This window comes from Phoenix dactylifera, unplaced genomic scaffold (assembly GCF_009389715.1).
Source record: "Phoenix dactylifera cultivar Barhee BC4 unplaced genomic scaffold, palm_55x_up_171113_PBpolish2nd_filt_p 000383F, whole genome shotgun sequence".
NCBI lineage: Eukaryota > Viridiplantae > Streptophyta > Magnoliopsida > Arecales > Arecaceae > Phoenix > Phoenix dactylifera.
Window position 1 is genome coordinate 49110 of NW_024067830.1, and position 22043 is coordinate 71152.

The 22043-nt window shown below is 36.2% G+C and overlaps 1 protein-coding gene across 1 annotated transcript; it reads left to right on the top strand.

The window, feature by feature from the left end:
* Positions 1-5374: 5374 nt before the first annotated feature.
* Positions 5375-17678, top strand: LOC103697964 (pentatricopeptide repeat-containing protein At1g80270, mitochondrial-like). Its single transcript, XM_039118603.1, has 3 exons — positions 5375-5536; positions 6877-7462; positions 16142-17678. Exons 1-3 carry the CDS (start codon positions 5502-5504, stop codon positions 17387-17389), a joined length of 1869 nt encoding a protein of 622 aa, XP_038974531.1. The 5' UTR covers positions 5375-5501; the 3' UTR covers positions 17390-17678.
* Positions 17679-22043: the final 4365 nt, after the last annotated feature.

The window sequence follows — 22043 nt, forward strand, 5'->3', positions numbered from 1 at the left end:
TATGGGTCCATGCAGTGTAGATTGGCTGCAGTAGGTTCACTGTAGGAGTAGGGTATGCACCTATAAGGAATCTATCGATCTTGATAGAAGAGGAGTGATCCTATGTGATTTATTAGACTGAGTTCTAAGACCTTGGCCAGGGCAGTAATATAAAGTGGAAAAAGAGTTTTCCACTATCGAACTCGAGTCGAATAAATCTTGACATATGACAGACGATGGGGTTTGACGAGTTGTCCATGACCTCCGTCCTGTAGGGATCCACGATAGTAGGACTGTATCACACGTTAACTGCACCTAGAGGTTCATCATTCCATTCTGCTGGGTGGCCACTACATGCTGCTAGGTGTCACTGGTGGATGGTGGGACTCATAGGGATTATCTTGATGATCGATAAACCCTAATGAGTTGAGTTGGAATCGTTCCAACCCATTGAAAGGAGTTTTCAATGATATTGAGATAGAGATCACAATATATCTCACTACCAGTCAGAATAGAACCTATGGGGTCACACACACTAGAAGTATTGACCGATCCGATGGTTGAAATCGTGATTAGGAATCACAAGAAATCAATTTGATTGATAAGAAGTTGAAGAAGAAAAGGGAATTAATTAATTGGACTTGAAACAAGAATCCTACTTCGGGTAGGATACCTAGAGTTCTAATTGGATTAGGACTGGGAATCCTAGTTGGAGTAGGACTGGGATTCCTACTTGGAATAGGATTCCTCAATCCTAATGAAATTAGGAGTTTTGAATCATAATTGGATTCCTACTTGGAGTAGGATTCCTAGAAATCCTAATTGGATTAGGACTACGGATTCAAATAGAGTCCTAATTGGATTAGGACTAAAATTAAACAAATTCTAATTGGATTAGGATTCCTTAAGTCTAAATTAATTAATAATCTAATGAATCAACATGACTCCTAATTGGATTAGGATTGAAGAGTTCAATTGAGTCATGGTTCATTCAAGTCCTAATTGGATTAGGACTAGCGTAGATTGAACCCAATATGGTCAATCCTAATTAGATTAGGACTTAACCATAAGAGAGGCACCCAATCCTCTTTGGAAGAGGATTAGGGCATCACAAGAAGGAGGGATCACGCCCCTCCTCCTCTCCTTGTGTGCGGCATAAAGAGAGGGGCCAGCGCCCCCCTTCCCTCTTAGGCAATATGTCTAGGGCTCCTAGATTGTAGGAGCCCTAGATGGCTTTATAAGGAGGCATGAGGCCGGCGCCCTAGGAAGAAGAGCTCTCCCTCTCCTTGCAGCCGTGGCCTCCTTCTCCTCCTTCTCCATCTTCAGCCGCAAGCAAGGAATAAAAAGAAGGTGATTGGCGGCCCTCCTCCATCCTTGCTTTCTTCCTCCAGCGCAAGGAAAATAAAAGGGCTGCAGTCAGGCTTTGGTTCTTCTTCAAAGATCCTTCTTCTTCCTCCTCTCTAGTGCAATCAAGAGTTGATTGAAAGAGAGGACATCAGCCATCAAAGCTATCTCTGCAAGGGAGCTAGCACCCCGGTGAGATAGAGAGCTTGGATCGGATCCTGCTTCGTGTGGATACCCATAGAGGCCGGACGTTTGAACGGCTTCAAGCGAACCCTCTTCCAAAATCACGAATTCAGATTTGCGGTGATCATCTACCCGCGCAAGGTGAAGATTTGATCTTCCTAATAGTTTTAAAAGTTTTAATTCTTACCTAATTACGAAAGGTCTCGAAACAACGTTCATGCGATGAACGTCGATCCCGCACATGCCTCTTCCGCTGCCACCTGATTTAATTTTTTGAAATATCAGCGGCATGGGCGGGTTCCCAACACTTCATGATCTAGATTCAACTTCTCAAATTAAGAGTCAGCTCACAAGAGAAAGAAATTTCTTATCTTCATTGAAGTATAATTAAAATCTGATGGACACACAATGATAAACAGGGGTTTTATCATAAGGATTTTAGCAAAAAGGATTATAAATGCCTAATTGGTTTCTAATCCCATGGAATTTATCTTCATTTAAGGGTTGTGTAAGATGTCAGCTAGTTGATTTTTAGAACATACAAATTCAATCATTATGTCATTATTTTGAACATGATCTCTTATGAAGTGATATTTTATCTCAATGTGCTTAGCTTTTGAGAGTTGTATTAAATTTTTAGTTAAGTTTATGACACTTGTATTATAACATTTAATAGATATTTTATTAAGTTTAATGTCATAATTCTTAAGTTGTTGTATAATCCACAAGATTTGAACACAATGTTTGGTTGAAATGTATTCAGCTTCGACTGTAGACAATGCTACCGAATTTTGTTTCTTGCTAAATCAGGAGATTAAGATAACTCCTAAGAATTGCCAAGCTCCACTAGTACTTTCTCTATCAATTTTACATCCAGTAAAATCTGCATTTGAATACGCAATTAGTTTTATTGATGATTATTTTAAATATGATAAACCTATGTTCTATGTTCCATTTAAATATCCAAGAATTCTTTTAACAATAGTTAAATATGATTCTTCAAGATTAGACTGATATCTAGCATATAAAAAATACTAAATATAATATCTAGTCTACTTGCAGTTAAATACAATAAAGATCTTATCTTGCCTCTACAAAGTTTTAAATCAATGCTTTTATCATGCTCATTTTTATCTAATTTACAAGAGAGGCTTATTGGGATAACGATGTGCTTTGCATTATCCACGCCAAATTTCTTCAAGATTTCTCTTGTATATATGATTTGGCTAATGAATATTTTGTCTCTTATTTGCTTGATTTGGAGACCGAGAAAGAATATAAGCTCACCCATCATGCTCATCTCGTATTCTTCTTGCATGAACTTAGCAAAATCTTAATATAAAGCTTTATTAGTAGCACTAAAAGTAATATTGTTAACATAAATTTACACAATTAAGGTGTCATTATCTTTTCTTTTAATAAATAGAATTTTGTCTAAAGTTTCTCTTGTGAAATTATTTTCTAAAGAAAATTTTCTTAGTCTTTCATACTAAGCTCTAGGTGCTTGCTCTAAATCCTACAAAGCATTATTTAGTTTAAAAACATATTTTAGAAATTTATAATTTTCAAAACTGGATGGTTGTTCCACATCAACTTCCTCAATAATAAGATCATTCATAAAGGCACTTTTGATATGAATTTGAAATAATTTAAAGTTCATGTAGCAAGCAAATGCAAGTAATAATCTGATGACTTCTAGTCTTGCTACATGTGCAAAAGTTTTATCAAAATCAATGCTTTCTTCTTGGTTATATCCTTTGGCAACCAATCTGACTTTATTTCTTATTATAATTCCATCTTCATTTAGTTTGTTTTTGTAAACCTATTTAGTTCCTATAATAAGAAAATCCTTAGGTCTATTTACAAGTTTCGATACATTATTTCTTTCAATTTGATTAAGTTTTTTTTGCATAGTATTTAACCAATTATAATTTTGTTCAGTTTCTTCTATTGTTTTATGTTCAATTTAAGAAAAAAATGCTAAATGATTATAAATATCTTTTGTAGATGATCTAGTTCTTACTCCATGTAAAAGGATCCCCAATAATTAATTCATTAGAGTGATTATGAACTACCTCTATTCTTTTGGTAAGTCATGTCTACCTTGAGATTGCCATTGCAGCTGATCCTTTTCTTCTTGATCATCACCATCATCTTCTTCTTCTTGATCCATTGCATTTTGTGTTGATCTGTCCTTCAAGGTAAGGTCTTTTATTTCGTGGCTCAGTAAACCTGCATCATGATAATGATCTTATTTTTTTCTTGAAGGAAGGTCATTAGTTTCATCAAAAATAATATGAATGGACTCTTCTAGTACTAAAGTTTTTTTATTGAATACTCTATATACTTTGCTAGATAAAGAACATCTAAGAAAGATGGCTTCATCTGATTTGGCATCAAATTTTTCTAGATTATCTTTTTTATTATTGAGCACCAAACATTTACACCTAAAAATATGAAAAATATCTTATTTTAGATTTTTTTTTTGTTTTTTCGAAGTTCATAGGCTATTTTCTTTAACAAAGGTCTAATAAAAACTCTGTTTAAAATATGACAAGTCATATTGATTGCCTCAGCCCAAAAGTATTTTGGTAGATGGCTTTCACACAGCATAGTCCCAGCCATTTCTTCAAGAAATCTATTTTTTTCTTTCAACCACTCTATTTTGTTAAGGTGTCATAGGTGTAGAAAAGTTATGTTCTATTCCATTTTCTAACACTATGGTGCCTCTCGCAGCATTGCGGTGCATGGAGTGACTGTTCAAAAGCTTCATTTGGGGGCGGCATGGGGGTAGTAGTGGTGTTCACCTGCTGGCCTAGGATATCATCTACCAGCCGATCATCAGTGGTGGGCTAGGGGTCCACTCTTTGATTGAGCGACGGAAGATCCTCGTGACTAGATTGGCAGTCAGGTTTTTTCTGGAGCCGGAGAATCTTTAGGGCTCTCTGATAAGGGCCAAATATGTAGATCCGGCTAACCCGACAGTCGTCCACTCTAGTCGATGCAGCTTCTTCATTTGGAGAAAGATCTGTGCCCATACTTTGGCGATTCTCCTAGCGATCAGATTTTAGGAGTCTTTAGGGCTCCCCCAACCCTCAATAGGGGTGGACGTCAACCAAAGATTTTCTGGACTTCCTAGAGGTTTCCTCGTGGAGGCCCAACCTTAAGGAGCGGGGGATGAGGGCTACCTATCTAGCCTACATTCTGGCTTTCTTAAGGTGAATTTCGACGATAGTGTTGGCGAGGGAGTGTACAGTGGTAGTATGGAATTTGTCATCAGAGACCACGATGCTAGACTAGTGGCGGTCGGGGGTCGGTGAATCTTCGACATGTCTATCGTTAGTGTCGAGCTCAGAGCCGTATGGGAGGGCATCACCTATGCGAGGCGTGTGTTGGGTGCAGACCGCATTCTCCTCGAAGGGGACTCGACCACAGTGATATAATGGGATCGAGGCTGGGGTTGTGCTGCTGGTGGAAAGCCGCTGCTAAACGACATCCGTAGACTCTTAGGGGAGTGTGGCTTTTACCAGGCCACACATGTCTACAGGAAGGCGAATACTGCTGCTGACTGGGTGCCTTCTTTGCGGCTCACCACTCCGGAGGTTTCATCTTGGAGAATCATGTGTCTGTGCCTTATCCTTTATGCTATCTCATTTTTTTTATTTTGTTGGTTGCACCCACACATGTCGTGTATGAGCTGCTATTGTAAAAAAAATAATAATAATAATAATAATAATAATAATTTGGGCCGGTAGACTAGGATGGGACAGTCACAGGCAAGGGAGAGCGCTGAAGCGGCCCAGTTAAGAAGAGGCCCAATTAGCTGCTATATGTATATAACCCCGTATCGCTTGAAGAAAACAGATAAAATTCTGGTACTAAAATAGGTCTGTGATGTACCCCGTTGCTAGGGCTTTGCGGTTAGGGTTTTAGGGCAGTCATCGCTGCTGAAAACGAGGGTTTATCCATCTCGGCTACCACCACCCGGAACCACCATGTGGGCGCTCCGCAGAGCCGCAAACCCTACGAGGTGATGCTCCTTCCGTCCCGTCACCCCCCCCCCCCCCCCCCCCCCCCACCCACACACACACACACACTCTACTCACTCTTGTCGAAAACCTAATCCAAAACAAAAACTTATTGTTGTCTGATTAAGTTTTTGCCTCTTGTTCTTCTTCTCCGATTTTTTGTTTACGTCTCGAAATTTGGCTTGTGTTTTATTTTTAATGGTTTTCACGATTCATACAATTGAGTAGCAGCGCAGTTTTCGTAATTTCATGTTATACGTGTCTTTAATGTTAGCACTTTGTTGATAATTTCGCATTTCTTTTCTTTCCTCCTGAAGAAAGTTTTAAAATTAGTACTTGCTTTATGAATAGCAAAGCAAAAGCAACTTGCGTTCTGATAATTTATGGTTCACTAGTCAGCAAATGGTGTCAACTCCTATGGACAATTTTATAATGTACAAGTGTATGAACTTTTTTTGGTGTATATTTTCCTAATTCCATGTTATATGTGTCTTTAGTCTTAACACTTCACCAGTAATTGCATATTTCTTCTCTTTTCTCCTGAAGAAAGTTCGCGATCTCTAATGTAAAATAAGTTCTTGTTTTATGAATAACAAAGTAAACAACAACTCGTGATCTGATAAGTTATGGTTCCCTAGTCAGCAAATGGGTTTATCATGTACAAGTGCATAAACTTTTTTTTTTCTGTATATGAATTTTATGGTGTGTGTTTGCTTTCTTTTCTTTTCTTTTTTTGATAGAATTGTGTTTGCTTTACAAAGTTGTTATATATTCATATTTTATTTATAATTTTTATTGAATTTTGAACGTTTGGCTTTTATCTTATTATGGTTTATCATCTTTTTGATTTATTGACTTGAAGATATTTCTTTTTTCATATATACATTTCAACAGCATGTTGTCCATCAACTTGAGAGTTGAAATGATGCCTCTATAGTGACCATTGAATCTTGATTAGATGGCTAAAATGAGCAGCTGCAGCATTGATGATTGACAGCAAGAACAACATGCTGAGCTTGGAGCTTATGGCTTCACTTTAATTGGATTTCATTGATAGGGCTTCATGTACAGCCAACCTTACCTTTTTGCTGTACTTCAAAAATAATGATGCAAACTTTTGTTATATTGCATGTTCAGTTGATAACTTTGTACGATATGCTATATGGTGTCTAATAAAGCAAAGATAAGTCCTCTGGTTATTTTCACATGGATGATATTAAATCCTGATATTGAATGACTGCACTTAGGATATAATTGTTACAAGTAGCAGCATAGTCTTCGTAGTCTATTATCACTTAAGAAGTAACTCTTAACTTTTTATCTGTCTTCATGCTACTTTCAGGGGTCATAGTCACTGCATTGCTATTTCTGGTATCTGCTTTGCTAAGTCGGATGGACCAAGTAGTATCTTAAGGGAATGGCATCATGAGAAAGATTGTGACATTTCTGGAAGCTACATTCTTCCAAAGTCATTTTCCCATGGGCCCTCAATTTCTGCAAATTTGTTCATCTGGAGTCGAAATCTTTCTTCTCAAGCTGGAGCAAAATCCAGTGATCGAGAGGATGATTTAGAGGATGGCTTTTCTGATCTAGAGGTACCTCCCGAAACTGATAAAGTGGGAAAAATTGTGGACAAAGAGGATGATGAGTTAATGTCTGAAGGGGAAACCTCAGAAGAAGATCCAGATGAAGCTTCTGCTAATTCACTTCGGTTGTCAGATACCGAATCAGATCGAAATGTTGAAAAGGGATCAAGGAGGAAGAGCTTAACATCTCCACTTTTCAAGATTTTAATGGAATCTCCTCGCCAAACAGTTAACAGCGTTCTTGATAAATGGGTTGGAGAAGGTAACCCTTTAGGCCGGGGTGAGATCTCTATTGCTATGCTTAATCTTCGAAAGTGGCAGTTTTATGCAAAAGCCCTACAGGTGCTTGTTTCTCCTAACTAATTTCATTGAAACTATGATTTTAAAGTATCAAGTATTGCTTTTTGGAAGACAACTGCAAATCTTAAAAATTCCTAAGATGTTTCAAATTCATTCCTGTACCACTCGGGCTTTGCAATTAATGCACAACTTATCTTCTCTGAGTATTAAAAGCGTCTACATCATGTATTACAATTAAGTTATGCATACCTTGTCTTCCATATTCCTTTATCCAATAACTTTACATCATGCTATTCCTAATTGCAATTTACATGTCAAAACATGGTGAATTTACAAAATTTTGGTACCCTTTTTTAGGATGAATAAATTTTTTTTTTATAGTTTTTTATTACTGCAGAAAATTGGTTTACTTGTATAAGGGGAAAAAAGGTCCTCTTAATCCCTCCAATTTGATCACCATATAGTAGCTGTTTAATCTCTATTAGAATCTGATATTTTTGGTCTCACCTTAGTCTCTCTGAATAATTGCTTACCGTGTCACATATTCCTAGTTCAGGAGAACTATGCCCACTCACTCTATTATTTTATACAATTTAAAGTTGTTTCTTATCAAATCATTTTATTAGGTTTCAAAAGATTTTAATGTGCTATATATGAATTCTTCATAATATATGACCAACCATCCATCATCAAAGGTACAAAGAATCTTCACACAACACAGGGATCATCCATAATGATCATTAATGGTGGGAGGAACCAATAATGCATTCTAAAACTATGCTGAATTGAATTTGGTAAAACCATATGTTGAGAAGCTTTGTCTTCTTTATGTCAAGGCGTGAACAAAATAGAGCAATCTTGTAATGGAATTCATCATGACCAAAAGCCCCAAGTTTACTTGTGAATATTTTTGTTGTCTAGCATACTTATTAGGTGTTGCCTAAGGTTATAGCATGGGTATGCTTGCTAGGTATGGAAACAAAAAGTACAAAAGTATTAAATGCTGGTGGGAAGTGGTGGAGGTGAGAGAAACAAGGTATTTGCTATATGGTTAGAATTTTGGTTTTGCAATATGTTTTGGCCCAGTCTTAGGCTGAAATGTTCCAGATGCTTCGCTCTGTTCTTGGATGATTTAATTGAAAATGGGTTAAATTATGTGAATGATCCTTTAGTTGAAAAAATGGAAAAAATACTTGCATGCATTCTGATACATGAAAACAAAAGAATATGTCAGAAATCATTTAGTGCAAGTTGTCTTACTAGCTACATGAAGACTGATATTTTGACAATAAGGTCTGCCAACAAACCAACAAAGGGAGAAAGTTTAGGAAAAAGGTATACCAATAATTGAAAATTCTAGAGAATTATAAAATGGTCTGAATATAATTCCATATATAAGCAAATACCTAACATGATAGACAAATAATTTTGCATGTTTGTAACAATCTGCATTCTTGATCTTATCTGGCAGTTATATTTTGTTGCATGATCATGTACGACACAGTTTTGTCAAACTTTATATTAACATAAAGTGGCCATATAGAATTCTTGAATTTATATATTTAATAAACATTGAACTTTTGATTGTCACACATGCAATATGCTCTGATTGTTATAGATAAGAAATGGATACTTCCAAACAAAATTGAGACGGTAAGATTATTCAGAAAAAGGATAAAAAATACATACATATAGAAATGTGCATTTGTGTGTTTTGATACTTACTCAAAAAAAGAGAACCATAAAAGGGGAAAGAGAGTTAGAGATGCTATTGGACAAATATATTAATGAAATAGCCAGTGATATATTTATATTTGAAATAAAATGAGATTTCACTTAAAATACGCATATAATTGTGATAACTTTATACAGAAATTGTGATAATATTTTGCTTAAAAAGTCCATACAGTCTTGATAACATTATATTAAATACATAAGACATTTCACTCGAAGTGTCAAAAAAAACTTGAGAACTTCATATTGAAAACATAAGGACCTTTCACTTAAAGTGTGTTAGTACTTAAAACTAAGAGTCCCTTGCACATCACTCTAGGAAAAAGTACCAAATGTTGGACACATTTTGTTGAAAGTCAGTGAAACACTTCAAAGTGGAGTGTCCATCCATGTCGTGTTGTGTTGTGCCATATCCACGTCCAAAAGTTTTGACATTCCTAGACAACTTAAAACTGGAACATCCAGGTAACATAGCTGTTAGGGCCTGAATTTGGATTTTTTTGCTGTCTGCTTGATATAGATTGTATGGTAGTAGCTATATAGAAAGAAAATTGTATTTGGGTGTAGTAGAGTAAAAGACTAAAAATCCTTATTAAACGAATGTTGCGCAAACGGAAATTGGGGTGGGGAGGAAGCATGGTATGCTGTATCGTACTGAACTGGTCAGTACCGGATGTATCGTACCGTACCGGTATCGATATGTTTGGCATACCGACACTCGGTACGCCTGACGTACCACGTACCATACCGTATTGACACTCGGTACGTCCAAGCTAGTATGGCACCGGTACGGGGTCCGGTAATGGTATGGCGAACTTTGGGAGGAAGTGGGTGGCAGTTCAAAAAGTCAGAGTGATAATATACTTTTAGAGATCATCTGATAGTCCATCAACATTCACAATCCTAAACTAACTGATCTGAACATTTTCACTGCGAAGTATGTAGAGCATTTGGTTGAGCTGTTTGCTAGCATTGATCATAATTGGAATAATTGGCTAGTCTGACATTTTCTTCAATAATTGATCAGGACCAATTAGTACAATACCTGATGCATAAGTTGAAAAACAATTGCAAATTCAATAAATTATGCCTAAATGTGATGTTTTAAAATCTGGACTGGGTTAATTCAACTATTAGGTCAGTAGGAAACAAACTGTGACACTATAATGATGTATTAACGTATTAAATATCAATTACTTATAATAAAATATAAATTAAAATTACAAATATTATATATATATATGAAAACAGATAAAATTTTTAATATTTTGAGAACTTTCCTGACAACTTTATAGCACTATGAATAAATAAGGCAAAAAGACCAAAAACAAATAGAATGGTAGGCGGGTATGTATTCTATATGCTATAACAGAGGAGTAGCTTCTTCTTCTCTTTTTACTTGAAAGAAAAGCTAAATTTTGAAATTGTTCATAGAAGATAGATTGAAAACATATGGAATCTTTTGAACTACATAGTTATTGTAAAACCCACTACTAGAAGAATAAATTGAGCACAGTGTTATTCATTTCACCTTTGAGCCATGTGCCTGAAACTATCATATACCTCCCAAAGACTGGTCTCTAGTTACATCATCACAGGGCAAGGGGAACACCACACTGTCACAAGAAAAATGGGAGATGGTTCCAACTAACTGAGAAGCAGAAAATAAATGTCAAAAGTGGATTGCAAGGAGAGGAGGAAGAGAAAGTGGGACAACCCTGTTTATCTAGAGGCTTCTGACCATGTTCTGCTGTACCGGCCGGTACGGGCCGGTATGTACCGGTCCGGCTCTAGACCGGTACCGGATCCGTGTGGAATCCGGTACCGGGTGGTTTTTTAGGAGAGCTGACCCGTACGTAGTCTGTACCGATCAGTACCGGCCAGTATCACTTGGTACCGGCATCGTACCGGTGCGAACCGGCCGGTTCGCACCGGTACGTCAATTTTTTTTCAAAACAACCCCCGCGCCGCACCGTACCGAGCTGGTACGGTACCGATACGGTTCGCACCGGTACGTCAATTTTGTTTTCAAAACAACCCCCGTACCGAGCCGGTACGGTACCGATACCGGCTGGTACGGACTGGTCCGGTCCGTACCGGTCCAGCCAGCCATCGGTACGCCGATCGGTACCGGTACGGCAGACCTTGCTTCTGACTATCATCTTTGGCAAAGACAGAAGTTGATGATCCAACATGGATGAAGAAGCTGGTGAACGAGGTTACGAGAGGAGGGAGGGGGAGAGAGGGGGTTCTTGTCTGCTGCCTGGAAGCCGCCAGAGTTTCAAAGGAGAGGAAGAGGAATGGTGGAATCATTGATTGTGTGAAATCCCTAATAGTTTTTGTAGCAAAGCAATAGTGTCCACTTCATAAAAACTTGAAACAATCAGATGGATCACCAGACAACCAGCGATTGATTTTTTTTTTTTTTTAAAAAAACAATCTGCTTTTTTTCTAAATACCAATTTTGGGAGTCCCTCTAGACTGGAAAGCTAGCTAGTTGATGGTTCAACTGGTTCAACCAGGCAGTCTGGCCTGTTTATAGCTATGCCTAAGTGAGTTATTATATTTAGAGATGATAACTGTTAATTACTTAATATATAATGCCAACCATAATTATGCGGTTATATTTGAAACCATGTTCCTTGGGACAAAAATTGCATGGGTCTCTTCATGAGTCACCTACTTCACTTTCTTCTTTCGGTTTGGTAGGCCTAGAATTTCAAAAATATCATGAGAAATGTTTCGTCTGGATGAAACTTCAAACAATATCCACTTGGCATTAATATCTGGATTATCTGAACTCTTGCATCCACCTTAAATAGTCTAGATGTCTGGCAGCATTTAGAGATTTTTAAGAGCTGACCTTCCTTGGAATGAGTTTGACTGACCATATTAACACCATACATAGGCTTTACTGTTTTTGGAGTTTGGATCGGGAATATGCATGCTAAAACACGATAGCAGAAAATATATAATTTTTCGAGTTTATTCTCTGGATGCCTGCATGTCCAATTTTCCTTGTCATTGTGGACACCAGTACTTGTTTGAAACTGGTACTTGTTTCTATGTCCATGCAATACTGATAAGTCTTGATCAACAAATGCCTTCTATGTTAAAATAGTTGGCTTTACTCGGTTGCTTAAATAGTTGTAAATATATGCATACCAATTGACAACATTAAGAACCAATCCTTAGTTTTGATTTGTATGTTGCTATACTGTGGTATTCAAAACCCAAGCATTTACGAACTAGCTGATGCATGGCTAACAAATGATGTAGGACCACCTGGGGGAGGGACCTGCTTATGCAAAAATGGGCTAACGGGTGGGAGAAATGAAGAAAACAGAGAGAAGAAGAAGAAACTAGACAAGGAGGATATATAGGGAGGAGGGAGAGGGATAAAAAAAATAAACAGCATTCCTTCTTAACAACAAAATCCCATACAATATATATGATTTGACTCTATCTTTTAGCTTTCTTTTCTCCTATATATAGCCTACCCCAACTTAAAGACCAAGTAGCCAAATATATTTAAAAAGTAACTTAGGACCCAAGTAACTTGAGGTAATGCAAGGTGGTGACCAAGTAAGGGTCCAAATTATTTATTGGCTAAGTAACCTAAGGACCATGACTCTAATAACATAGTAAACAAATACACACCTAATACATGAACAAATTTGTACCGTTTGATTGTTTTGATATTTCAAAATGCTCCATTATCACCCTAAATAATTTGGATGTGGGCTTGAATTAACATGATAAAAGTTTTGCCCTGTGACCCAAGCTCTCGACTTTATCAACAAATAACTCCATAACGTCTCTTTCTTAAAAGTAATTCATAACGCTCAAGATTAGGGTTGTTACTGGATCTTGATAACCTCATCTAAATATTTCAGAAATATTTGTACTAGCAGTTCATCTGTTAAATCTAAAATTTTATTGGATTTAAATTCCTCTCTTTCAAATCCAAAATAGATGAGTTCATACCCTCTAGTTGAATATGATCTAAAACTTTGGTAATGATCTGTATTTCCAGATATCAAGTTCTAATTAGCACTTGATTCCACAGTTCCTTGAGTTTGGTTGTAAATTTCACTAGCAAAAGAGGAAAGAGGAGTATAACTTGACTTCTGTATTTGAAGTGTTCTCAATTATGCTCATGTCAGTTCCATTTCAAGCACAAGATATTATGCAGTATCATGTCAAGTACTACTAGACTTTGTGAAACATCAGCAACCTGTTTTAGATTGCTTAAAATGGTTTTGCATTACTCATTCAGGAGCATCACATGAATGTGAACACGTGTTTTGGACATGTACATACGTGCTTACATACATATGCACATACATCTAAACTGAACTAGGACACACACACACACACACACATATATAATATATATTTATGTGTATATATACATGTGTATATATGTATATATAACATGTATGTATAGATGTGTATGGTAAACTATATCCAATTGGTTAGATTTCAAATTATAATTATAAATGTTATAATTATATAATATATTACATACGATATTACTAACATATTAAAAGCATAATATATTATACATGTATTAATGTACTGTCAAATATAAACTTTATAATGAGGTTCGCCACTGGTAGGTATCGTACTGTATCGGATGTAACATACTGTACCGATTTGCTGCTCAGTACGGTATGCTCGACTGTACCGTATCGAGCGTACCGAACTGTACTGATATGCAATCTCATATCGTATCGATGCTCGATAAGTATTATACCATGTACCGACTATTACAGTACTGAGTCTAGTACCGAAACGACGAACTTTGCTTTATAATATCTATATTTATAACTTTTTGTATATGCAAATATTAATATAATATTATAATCATAGTATACCTTTTTTTAATAAGAGAAACATTATAATTATTTCTAAGTGTCATAATATTAGTGTCGTACTACAGTGTATTTTTTATAATGTATATTGTCATATTATACTATGATATATTATGATATTATCGTATTATGAATAATATTATTATAATATAATATATTATTATAATAATATTACTATGATATTATTATATCTATTACATAATGAAATAGTTAATTATTATAATAATAGTAAATAAAAGATTATTGTAAATATAACTTCTATATTTACAATCTACACAATATTTTATTATAACAATAATTTGTTTAGCATGGTAATATTTTATTTATAACTAAACACATATAGTATCACATATTAAAATATTTCTAATGTATTACTCATATTTTTGGTAATATATTATACAATTACAATATTGATTATCATATTCTGTAATTATTTTATATAAAATGACTGAAAATATAAAATTTAAATAATGTATCAACCTATAATACTATAAAATGGAATACACTTTTAATATATCACCATAATTATATGTAATACTTGGAAATATATAGTTAGATTTTATCATAATGTTTTTATTTTGTGTATCTTAAATTTAATGTTTCATATTGGCTACAGTACTTATTTAATATAGTATGATATCATTGTACAAAATACTAATGTTAATAATTAACTATTCTATCTCTACCATAATAATTAATTAAATAAAATATGATGCAATACAACACAATACAATATAATAAAGTTTTATCATTAATAATATTGTAACTTTATTATTAATTATTAATATGGTATTCAGGATATTAATATTATAATATGGAATATCATAATAGGATATTAACATGATATTGTATATTTACATTATATTATTTTAATAGCATAATGTAATGTGGTTTTGTAATCATGTAACATGTATTGTATAATATTAATTTTTAATATTATATTTGAGATATTATATTATAATATAAGATATACTCTACTAGGCCAACGGTAGTTTAGTTCTTTAAGAAAAAAACTAAGCTGTTTATTCCAATTTTTCAGCTTATTTCAACAAATAATCAAACATCTTAGACTATTCTATATAGGCATAAGAATTTTATAGCCAAACAAATTCTGGCATAAACACCTAATATAGCCATGCCATTTGGATTAGCTTTCTTTATTCACATTCATGTTCCTACTGAACATGACCTAAGGTCACAAGAAGTATGACATTTCCCAAAGTTATTTTGATGTCTACATACTTATCTAGCTCTATAAACAATAAAAGACTACTATCTAGTTTACTATGGTTGTTTGAACTCTTTTCTGGGAAAGGTCCATTCAGAAATTTTCAATAAATAATTTGGTAAGTATCTAAGCTTATGAAGCATATCCCTCGTGGGTGCATATCCGACGTACATTCTTAGAGGTGGACATGAGAATTCAGGTAACATGGCAAAATTCTTGTAACATGGAATTAGGAACTTACTACAAAATTTAAGAGATATATAAACTCTTAAATTTACAAATCGTATAAATCGTAATGTGTATAGTTGCTAGCACATACAAATTTACAAAGACACATATTGTATATTTTCTATATAACTGTATATAAATCTTAATGTTTTATATCTGCAAACAACGGAGTTGCTTTGCAATTTTATCAACAACTTATTTCCATGTTTAGCATGCCAACATTAAGGTCCTTTTTGGATGTTGAGAGATTTTTATCATCCCAAAAGATCTTCCCAGCACTGGCTTCTCATTTGAAGCTATGGTGGAAACAGCCACAGAGGTGAGGGAGCGCAACTGATTACACTTGTCCCTTTTGGTTTTTTGGGGATCAGGTAATTCACCTATCCAGCAGTTTTTATTATGCCCGCAAAAGGGTTGTGGTCAGCTCCTCCGACTTCCCACCTGGATTCGAGCACACTTTTATAGACGCCCTATCCGATTTGAAGCTATCTGGCCAATAAGATCTTCCAGCATCCAAACAAGCCCTAAAATCATATCTTGTACACTGTACTGTTAGAAAAGTTTCATTCTGTGGATCTCTACTTTCATGTTTTTGCTGTTTCTTTGCATTCACTTGTCAGTAATCTATGAAAACTATGTTCCTAAATTTTGCAGTTCATTGAGTGGCTGGAGGCAAATAAACGTATTGAACCTGTAGAGCGTGATTATGCTTCTCATCTAGATTTGGTTGCTAAAGTACATGGTCTTCAAAAGGCTGAAAAGTACATTGAGAAGATTCCAGAGTCCTTTAGGGGTGAGGTAATCTATAGAACTCTTCTGGCTAACTGTGTTGCTGCCGTCAATGTTAAGAAAGCAGAGGAAGTGTTCAACAAAATTAGGGATCTTGGTTTTCCCATTACAACCTTCGCTTGCAATCAACTGCTGCTGCTTTATAAAAGGGTAGACCGAAAGAAAATAGCTGATGTTCTCTTGATGATGGAAAAGGAAAATGTCAAGCCCTCTCTCTTCACGTACAGGCTTTTGATAGACACCAAAGGCCGTGCCAATGATATATCAGGTATGGAACAAATTATAGAGACGATGAAGGGCGAAGGCGTCGAGCCTGATTTGCTGATCCAAGCCATGGTTGCAAAGCACTACATCTTTGCAGGCCTCAACGAGAAAGCAGAAGCAACTCTGAAGGGGATGGAAGGTGATGACATCAAGGAGAACCGTGCCGCTTGCAAGGCTCTTCTTCCTCTGTATGCTGCTCTGGGTAAAGCAGATGATGTGGGGAGGGTTTGGAAGGCGTGTGAGGCTCATCCTCGTTTGGAGGAGTGTTTAGCTGCTATAGAGGCTTGGGGCAAGCTCGGGCAGATTGAAAATGCAGAGGAAGTCTTCGAGAACATGTTGAAGACATGGAAGAGGCTATCTTCGAAGTATTACAATGCTTTGTTAAAGGTTTATGCGAACCATAAGCTTCTCTCCAAGGGGAAGGAATTAGCAAAGAGGATGTCGGATAATGGCTGCAAAATTGGTCCTCTGACTTGGGATGCGCTTGTGAAGCTCTACGTGGAGGCTGGGGAGGTGGAAAAAGCAGATTCAATATTGCAGAAAGCAGCGCAGCAGAATCAGATAAAGCCTCTTTACAGTTCATACATGGCTGTCTTGGATCAGTATTCAAAGAGGGGAGACATTCATAATGCTGAGAAGATATTTCACAGGTTGAGGCATATTGGTTATGTTGGTAGGATGAGGCAGTACCAATCATTGCTCCAGGCCTACATAAATGCCAAGACTCCAGCATATGGATTTAGGGAGAGGATGAAAGCTGATAACATGTTCCCGAACAAGCCTGTGGCAGCACAACTGGCAGCTGTTGATGCATTTAAGAAGACTCAAATTTCGGATTTGCTTGATTAAAAGGGGTTGTGCCATGTAGTTGAGTTTCTTCTAATTAAGATGATACAATTTACTGTTTCATGTAGGATTTGAACATAAAAATGGTCTCCGAATGGAACACTCTTGTTACTGGTTTTATCAGTATCTGACCTAATAGCTTATTATATATGTATTTGAGGTAGGAAGATGAATGGTGCTGTAGGGAACCTTGAAATTCTTGTAATTCTGCTGCAAAATTTTATCCTTCAAGCTAGTCATGTCACTTGGACAGTGATCAAACCTACTGAGTTCTTTAAAACTTTTGGAATTAGACATTGTTCAAAATGCACCTTGGATGATGTAGTATTTACTGGTTGGAGGTTGAAGGCTGCTACAGTAATGCCATCCTATTGCTTGGTTTAGATATTTCGTTTACAGCAGTAATCAAAGATTCTCAGCATGAAATGAGAAATGCTCGGTGTATGTAGTATCGGGGCCAATTTGAGAAATCAATCTGCTATCAGTTTGTTCTAATTCTGTTTTAGGGTTTAGCCACTACAGTTCACTACCCATGGTCCCAAAATAACTGCAAGTATCATGCATGTTCCTTTGCTTAGTTTTTATGATTGAAAAAAACCATCCCAGAGAAATAGAATCCGCAACCATTATTCCAGCGTATATACTCAAATCTTACGAGGATTTCCTTTGGAACTGATTCTTCCCTGCGGTTGTATCAAATACTGTATCAGGCTGATTTTATACCGTCATTGTAGCAGCTACTTTGATGCCAAACTTTACACAGTAATGGGGTTATTACAATACCAAATTTATTTCGTGTTTCAGCTTAATCTTGTAAATCAAAGCTTGCTGGCTTGGAGCACCATCCCATTTTCCATAATCATAAACATCAGCACTTACCTCTGCTGGGAGCAGCTTTATAGATCTTAATTCAAAAATTTGCTTGTCATTGACTTGAAAAATGAGCATTGATGAAAAACAAGGGTTTATCTCATAGTTTGGGCGTACTAGTTCTTGAACTAACATCAAACCCTTTGCCCTTAGCACTAATTTTATAAATGGAGACTAATTAGGGGCCCATATTACTCTGTTCCCTGTTTTTGTTTTCAGAACGTTTTGTACGGTGAAATTCTTTTGTTTTTTCAAATTATTTGTAAAATCTGTAGATTTATGGAAGCAAAGTTTTGTTGTCTTCAAATAAGAGTGAAGATAAAAGCAAGGGGGTTGAATTGGATTTTCTAAAAAGTATGACCCCAAATTAACTTACTAGATAAGTGCACAAATTAACCTATATGAAAGGTATAAATGCAGTGAAAACGAATGTAAATAAGCTCTAGGCAATCGCAAGTAAATCAGTAAGAAGTTAAGTTAGAGCAACTACACAATGCAAGAAGGAAGGTAAAGCAAGATGCACAAAGAAACACAATCCAAACACAAACAAGTATAGTGTTCGGTGCACTCCAAGGCGCCTACGTCCACTCTCCAAGCATCCCCTTGGAAATTCACTATAATTCCGTGGATTACAGTTGGATTGTTTACCGGGCTCACAATCCGAAAACCCACACAGTTGATTTTCCGGGCTCCACAACAAAACCTTTACAGTTGGTTTTCCAGGCTCACCAACAAAACCCTCAACTCAGTTAGTTTTAAGGCTCGCCAACAAAACCTTGCAAAGAAAATAAGTAATTTAGAATTTAAAGCTCCTTAAATGAGCAAACAAAACAATTATATTCTAAAGAGAAAAGAAGAGAATGATATCGCTTGAAGGCGCTTTTCTTTTCTTCCTCGCTGAGATTGCTTTACTCTTTAATAGGTTGGTTGAGCCCTTGAAAGCACTTGGAATTTCTGCTCAACACTCTTCTTTTTGGTTTTGAACTGAAGCAATAATTGAACTCTCTTGGTTTTGCTATGTTTCTTGAATGCACACTTAATTTTTCACCAAGAAGTCTTTTCCTGATGAATAGTAGCTCTTAAATACTTCTCTAACCTTCAAATAGTAGTTACTAGCCGTTGGATTGAAGAAACTAGCCGTTTATAGCCGTTGGAGCCTTCAAAAGTACTTCTGCAGAACTAGCCGTTAGGCTGTCAGTTGAGCTGGGGATCGACTCGAGCAGATCTAGGGTCGACTCGAATTCTGGTAGAGTCGGCTCTAGCAGAAGTTCCAGAAAAGCAAGTTTTTGTTAATACTGGTAGGGTCGACCCGAGCTCTGGTGGGGTCAACTCGAGTTTTGGATGCAGAAACACAAGTTTCTATCAAGTCTGGTGGGGTTGACCCGAACTTTGTGCCAAATGTTCAGGGCGTGCTGGGGTCGGCTCCAAACTTTCTAGGGCCGACTCTAACACTGATTCTCTGCATCTTTAAGTTAAATTTGCACATAAAACTGAACTTCTTGAAGTAAAAACATTGCAAGTCGTTTCTTTTCACTTAGGATGCTTGGCATATTAAAGTTTCATCTCTTTAAACTTGAAAAAGACAAAATTGCACTTCAACTAAGGAAACTTGACTCTCAAGTCTATCAAACTGAAATTTAGGTCTTTCCTCAAGTTCTTCCATTAAATTTGTCTTTAGATGAGTTTTTGAAAGTTCTTTTAATTGTATCAGCAAAGCGTATCAAGAATGTTTCAATTCTTTCCTCCTTAAACACTTGATAGGTGCATGAAAATGTACCTTTTAATACTACCACTTTAGGCTAAATTGTTAAGACTTAAGCATGATTTGGATATTTTTATGATATTTTTCTAATCTGAACTTTACTTCACAAAGTGTCCAAGTCTTAATTGATTTTGGTGATTTTATTGTAGGAATGGAGTTAAGAAGATTGAATATCCCATTGCAGTCCGAATGAAATGAAACTTGGTGGAGATGAAGTAGACATTTGAGGTTTCATATGCATCAAGAATCAGGTCAATTGGAGCTCCAGAGAGAAAGTTATGAAGTTGCAAAGTTAGGTTTCCCTAAACCGCCAGCCTGGGCCCTGACAGATCAGACCTTTGTGTAGTATTTTGATGATTTCGGGAGCTACAGAAGTCCAATTGAGATGATTCAAATTTTGTTGGAAACTAGACTTCTAGAGCTTTCAAAGGACTATAAGAACATAAAATTTGAAGATCAGATGCGATCTGGAGAGTCTCCCGAACCTCATGCTGACGTTGGTGCTCGAGGGTAAAGTCGGAAAAATACATGCAAACGTGTCTAAGTTGTGTTTCCTAGGGTTTTTAGCCCCAAAATCATATATATACTTGGGCCGTTCTAAACAGAAAAAAGACTGCATTACAAAGAAATCATCAAGAGGAGCCAAAAATTCATGGAGAGCTAATTCTTTGGTGAAGCTAGGGATGAACTCGCTTGGATGATGGTAGTTTTATTTATATTTGATCTATGTAATAGATTCTCATGTTGATACAATTTTTGTTTATCATTTCTCATTAATAGATCTTTCTTGTGTTGGAATAATCTTGAACCTATTCTTTTCATAGATTCAGCCATGTCTTTTTCTATAGAATTGTTGAGGTGCTTGATTATATCTAGATTTGATTGTTTATCCAGTTAGTGTGATTTTTTGCTGAAATATTGCCATTGGGTATATTTTTGTCTTTGAATCTGAGTCTAAAAGGATAACAATCCTTGGTTTTAAAAGAGGAGAATGATTTTCTAGAATTACCACTAAATATTTTGATTGTAATGCTATATCCTCCAATTAGAGAATCTGGTGCTATGATCTCTAATTGAGTTATCCAATGGATCAAATATGAATGGAATTACCTGATTCAAGTGAGGAATTCCCGATGCTTTGCTGCCATTAATTCTGGTCACATCTTTTCACTACTACAATCTAATTGTCAATTTACTTTTAAACATTCACATCACATTTTACTGCTTTGATATTTCTTTTTAGTTTTGTAGTTCCTTTTAGTGTTCCTACCTTCTCCCTGTCGAATCGACACCCCAATATATACTGCGATAGCCGCGTTATTCTTTGGGCGTAATCAAATTTTGGCGCCGTTGCCGGGGAGAACGGTACAAGAAGCGCTTCAAGGAATAGGTTTGCTGAATTAATTCGTCAAAGCGGTAACCTCGTTCCTTCTTCTTTTTTTTTTTTCTCTTGCTTTTTGTCTTCAGTTTATTTCATTCATAGTTTTGATTTGATTGTGCAAAAAAAAAAAAAAAATAATATACATATATTTTGTGTTGCATGCGTAGGCATAGAGACGAGTTAGGTAGATTTGCAAGAAGACCGGAATTAGAACCTGACACTTTTCCTGTGAATTTGCCCGATACGCCATCTAATTCTAACACCATGAGCAATCACGAAGATCAGCCCATTAGGACTCTCCAGGACTATCTCCATCCTACACGCACAGCCACACCGTCATGCATTATGTTCCCACCCAATGTCCCACAACAGGATTTTAAACCAGGAATGATACAGTTACTTCCTACCTTTCATGGCTTAGAGAATGAAAATCCTTACGTGCACATTAGAGAGTTTGAGGAGGTAGTGGCGACTTTTCATAGTCAACCCAGTACAATAGATGCAGTTAGACTTAAGTTTTTTCCATTTTCTCTGAAAGATAGAGCGAAAAGTTGGTTGTATTCACTGAGACCGCGGTCAATAGGATCTTGGGATGAGATGACACAGGTTTTCTTTAACAAATACTTCCCCCACCATAAGACCAG

What these genes read in the sequence shown, in the direction of transcription:
- LOC103697964 (XM_039118603.1), top strand. Translation starts at nt 5,502, where the DNA reads ATGTGGGCGCTCCGCAGAGCCGCAAACCCTACGAG. An exon ending in AGAGCCGCAAACCCTACGAG is followed by an intron (nt 5,537 to 6,876) that starts GTGATGCTCCTT and finishes TGCTACTTTCAG; the next exon opens with GGGTCATAGTCACTGCATTG. An exon ending in TTTATGCAAAAGCCCTACAG is followed by an intron (nt 7,463 to 16,141) that starts GTGCTTGTTTCT and finishes TAAATTTTGCAG; the next exon opens with TTCATTGAGTGGCTGGAGGC.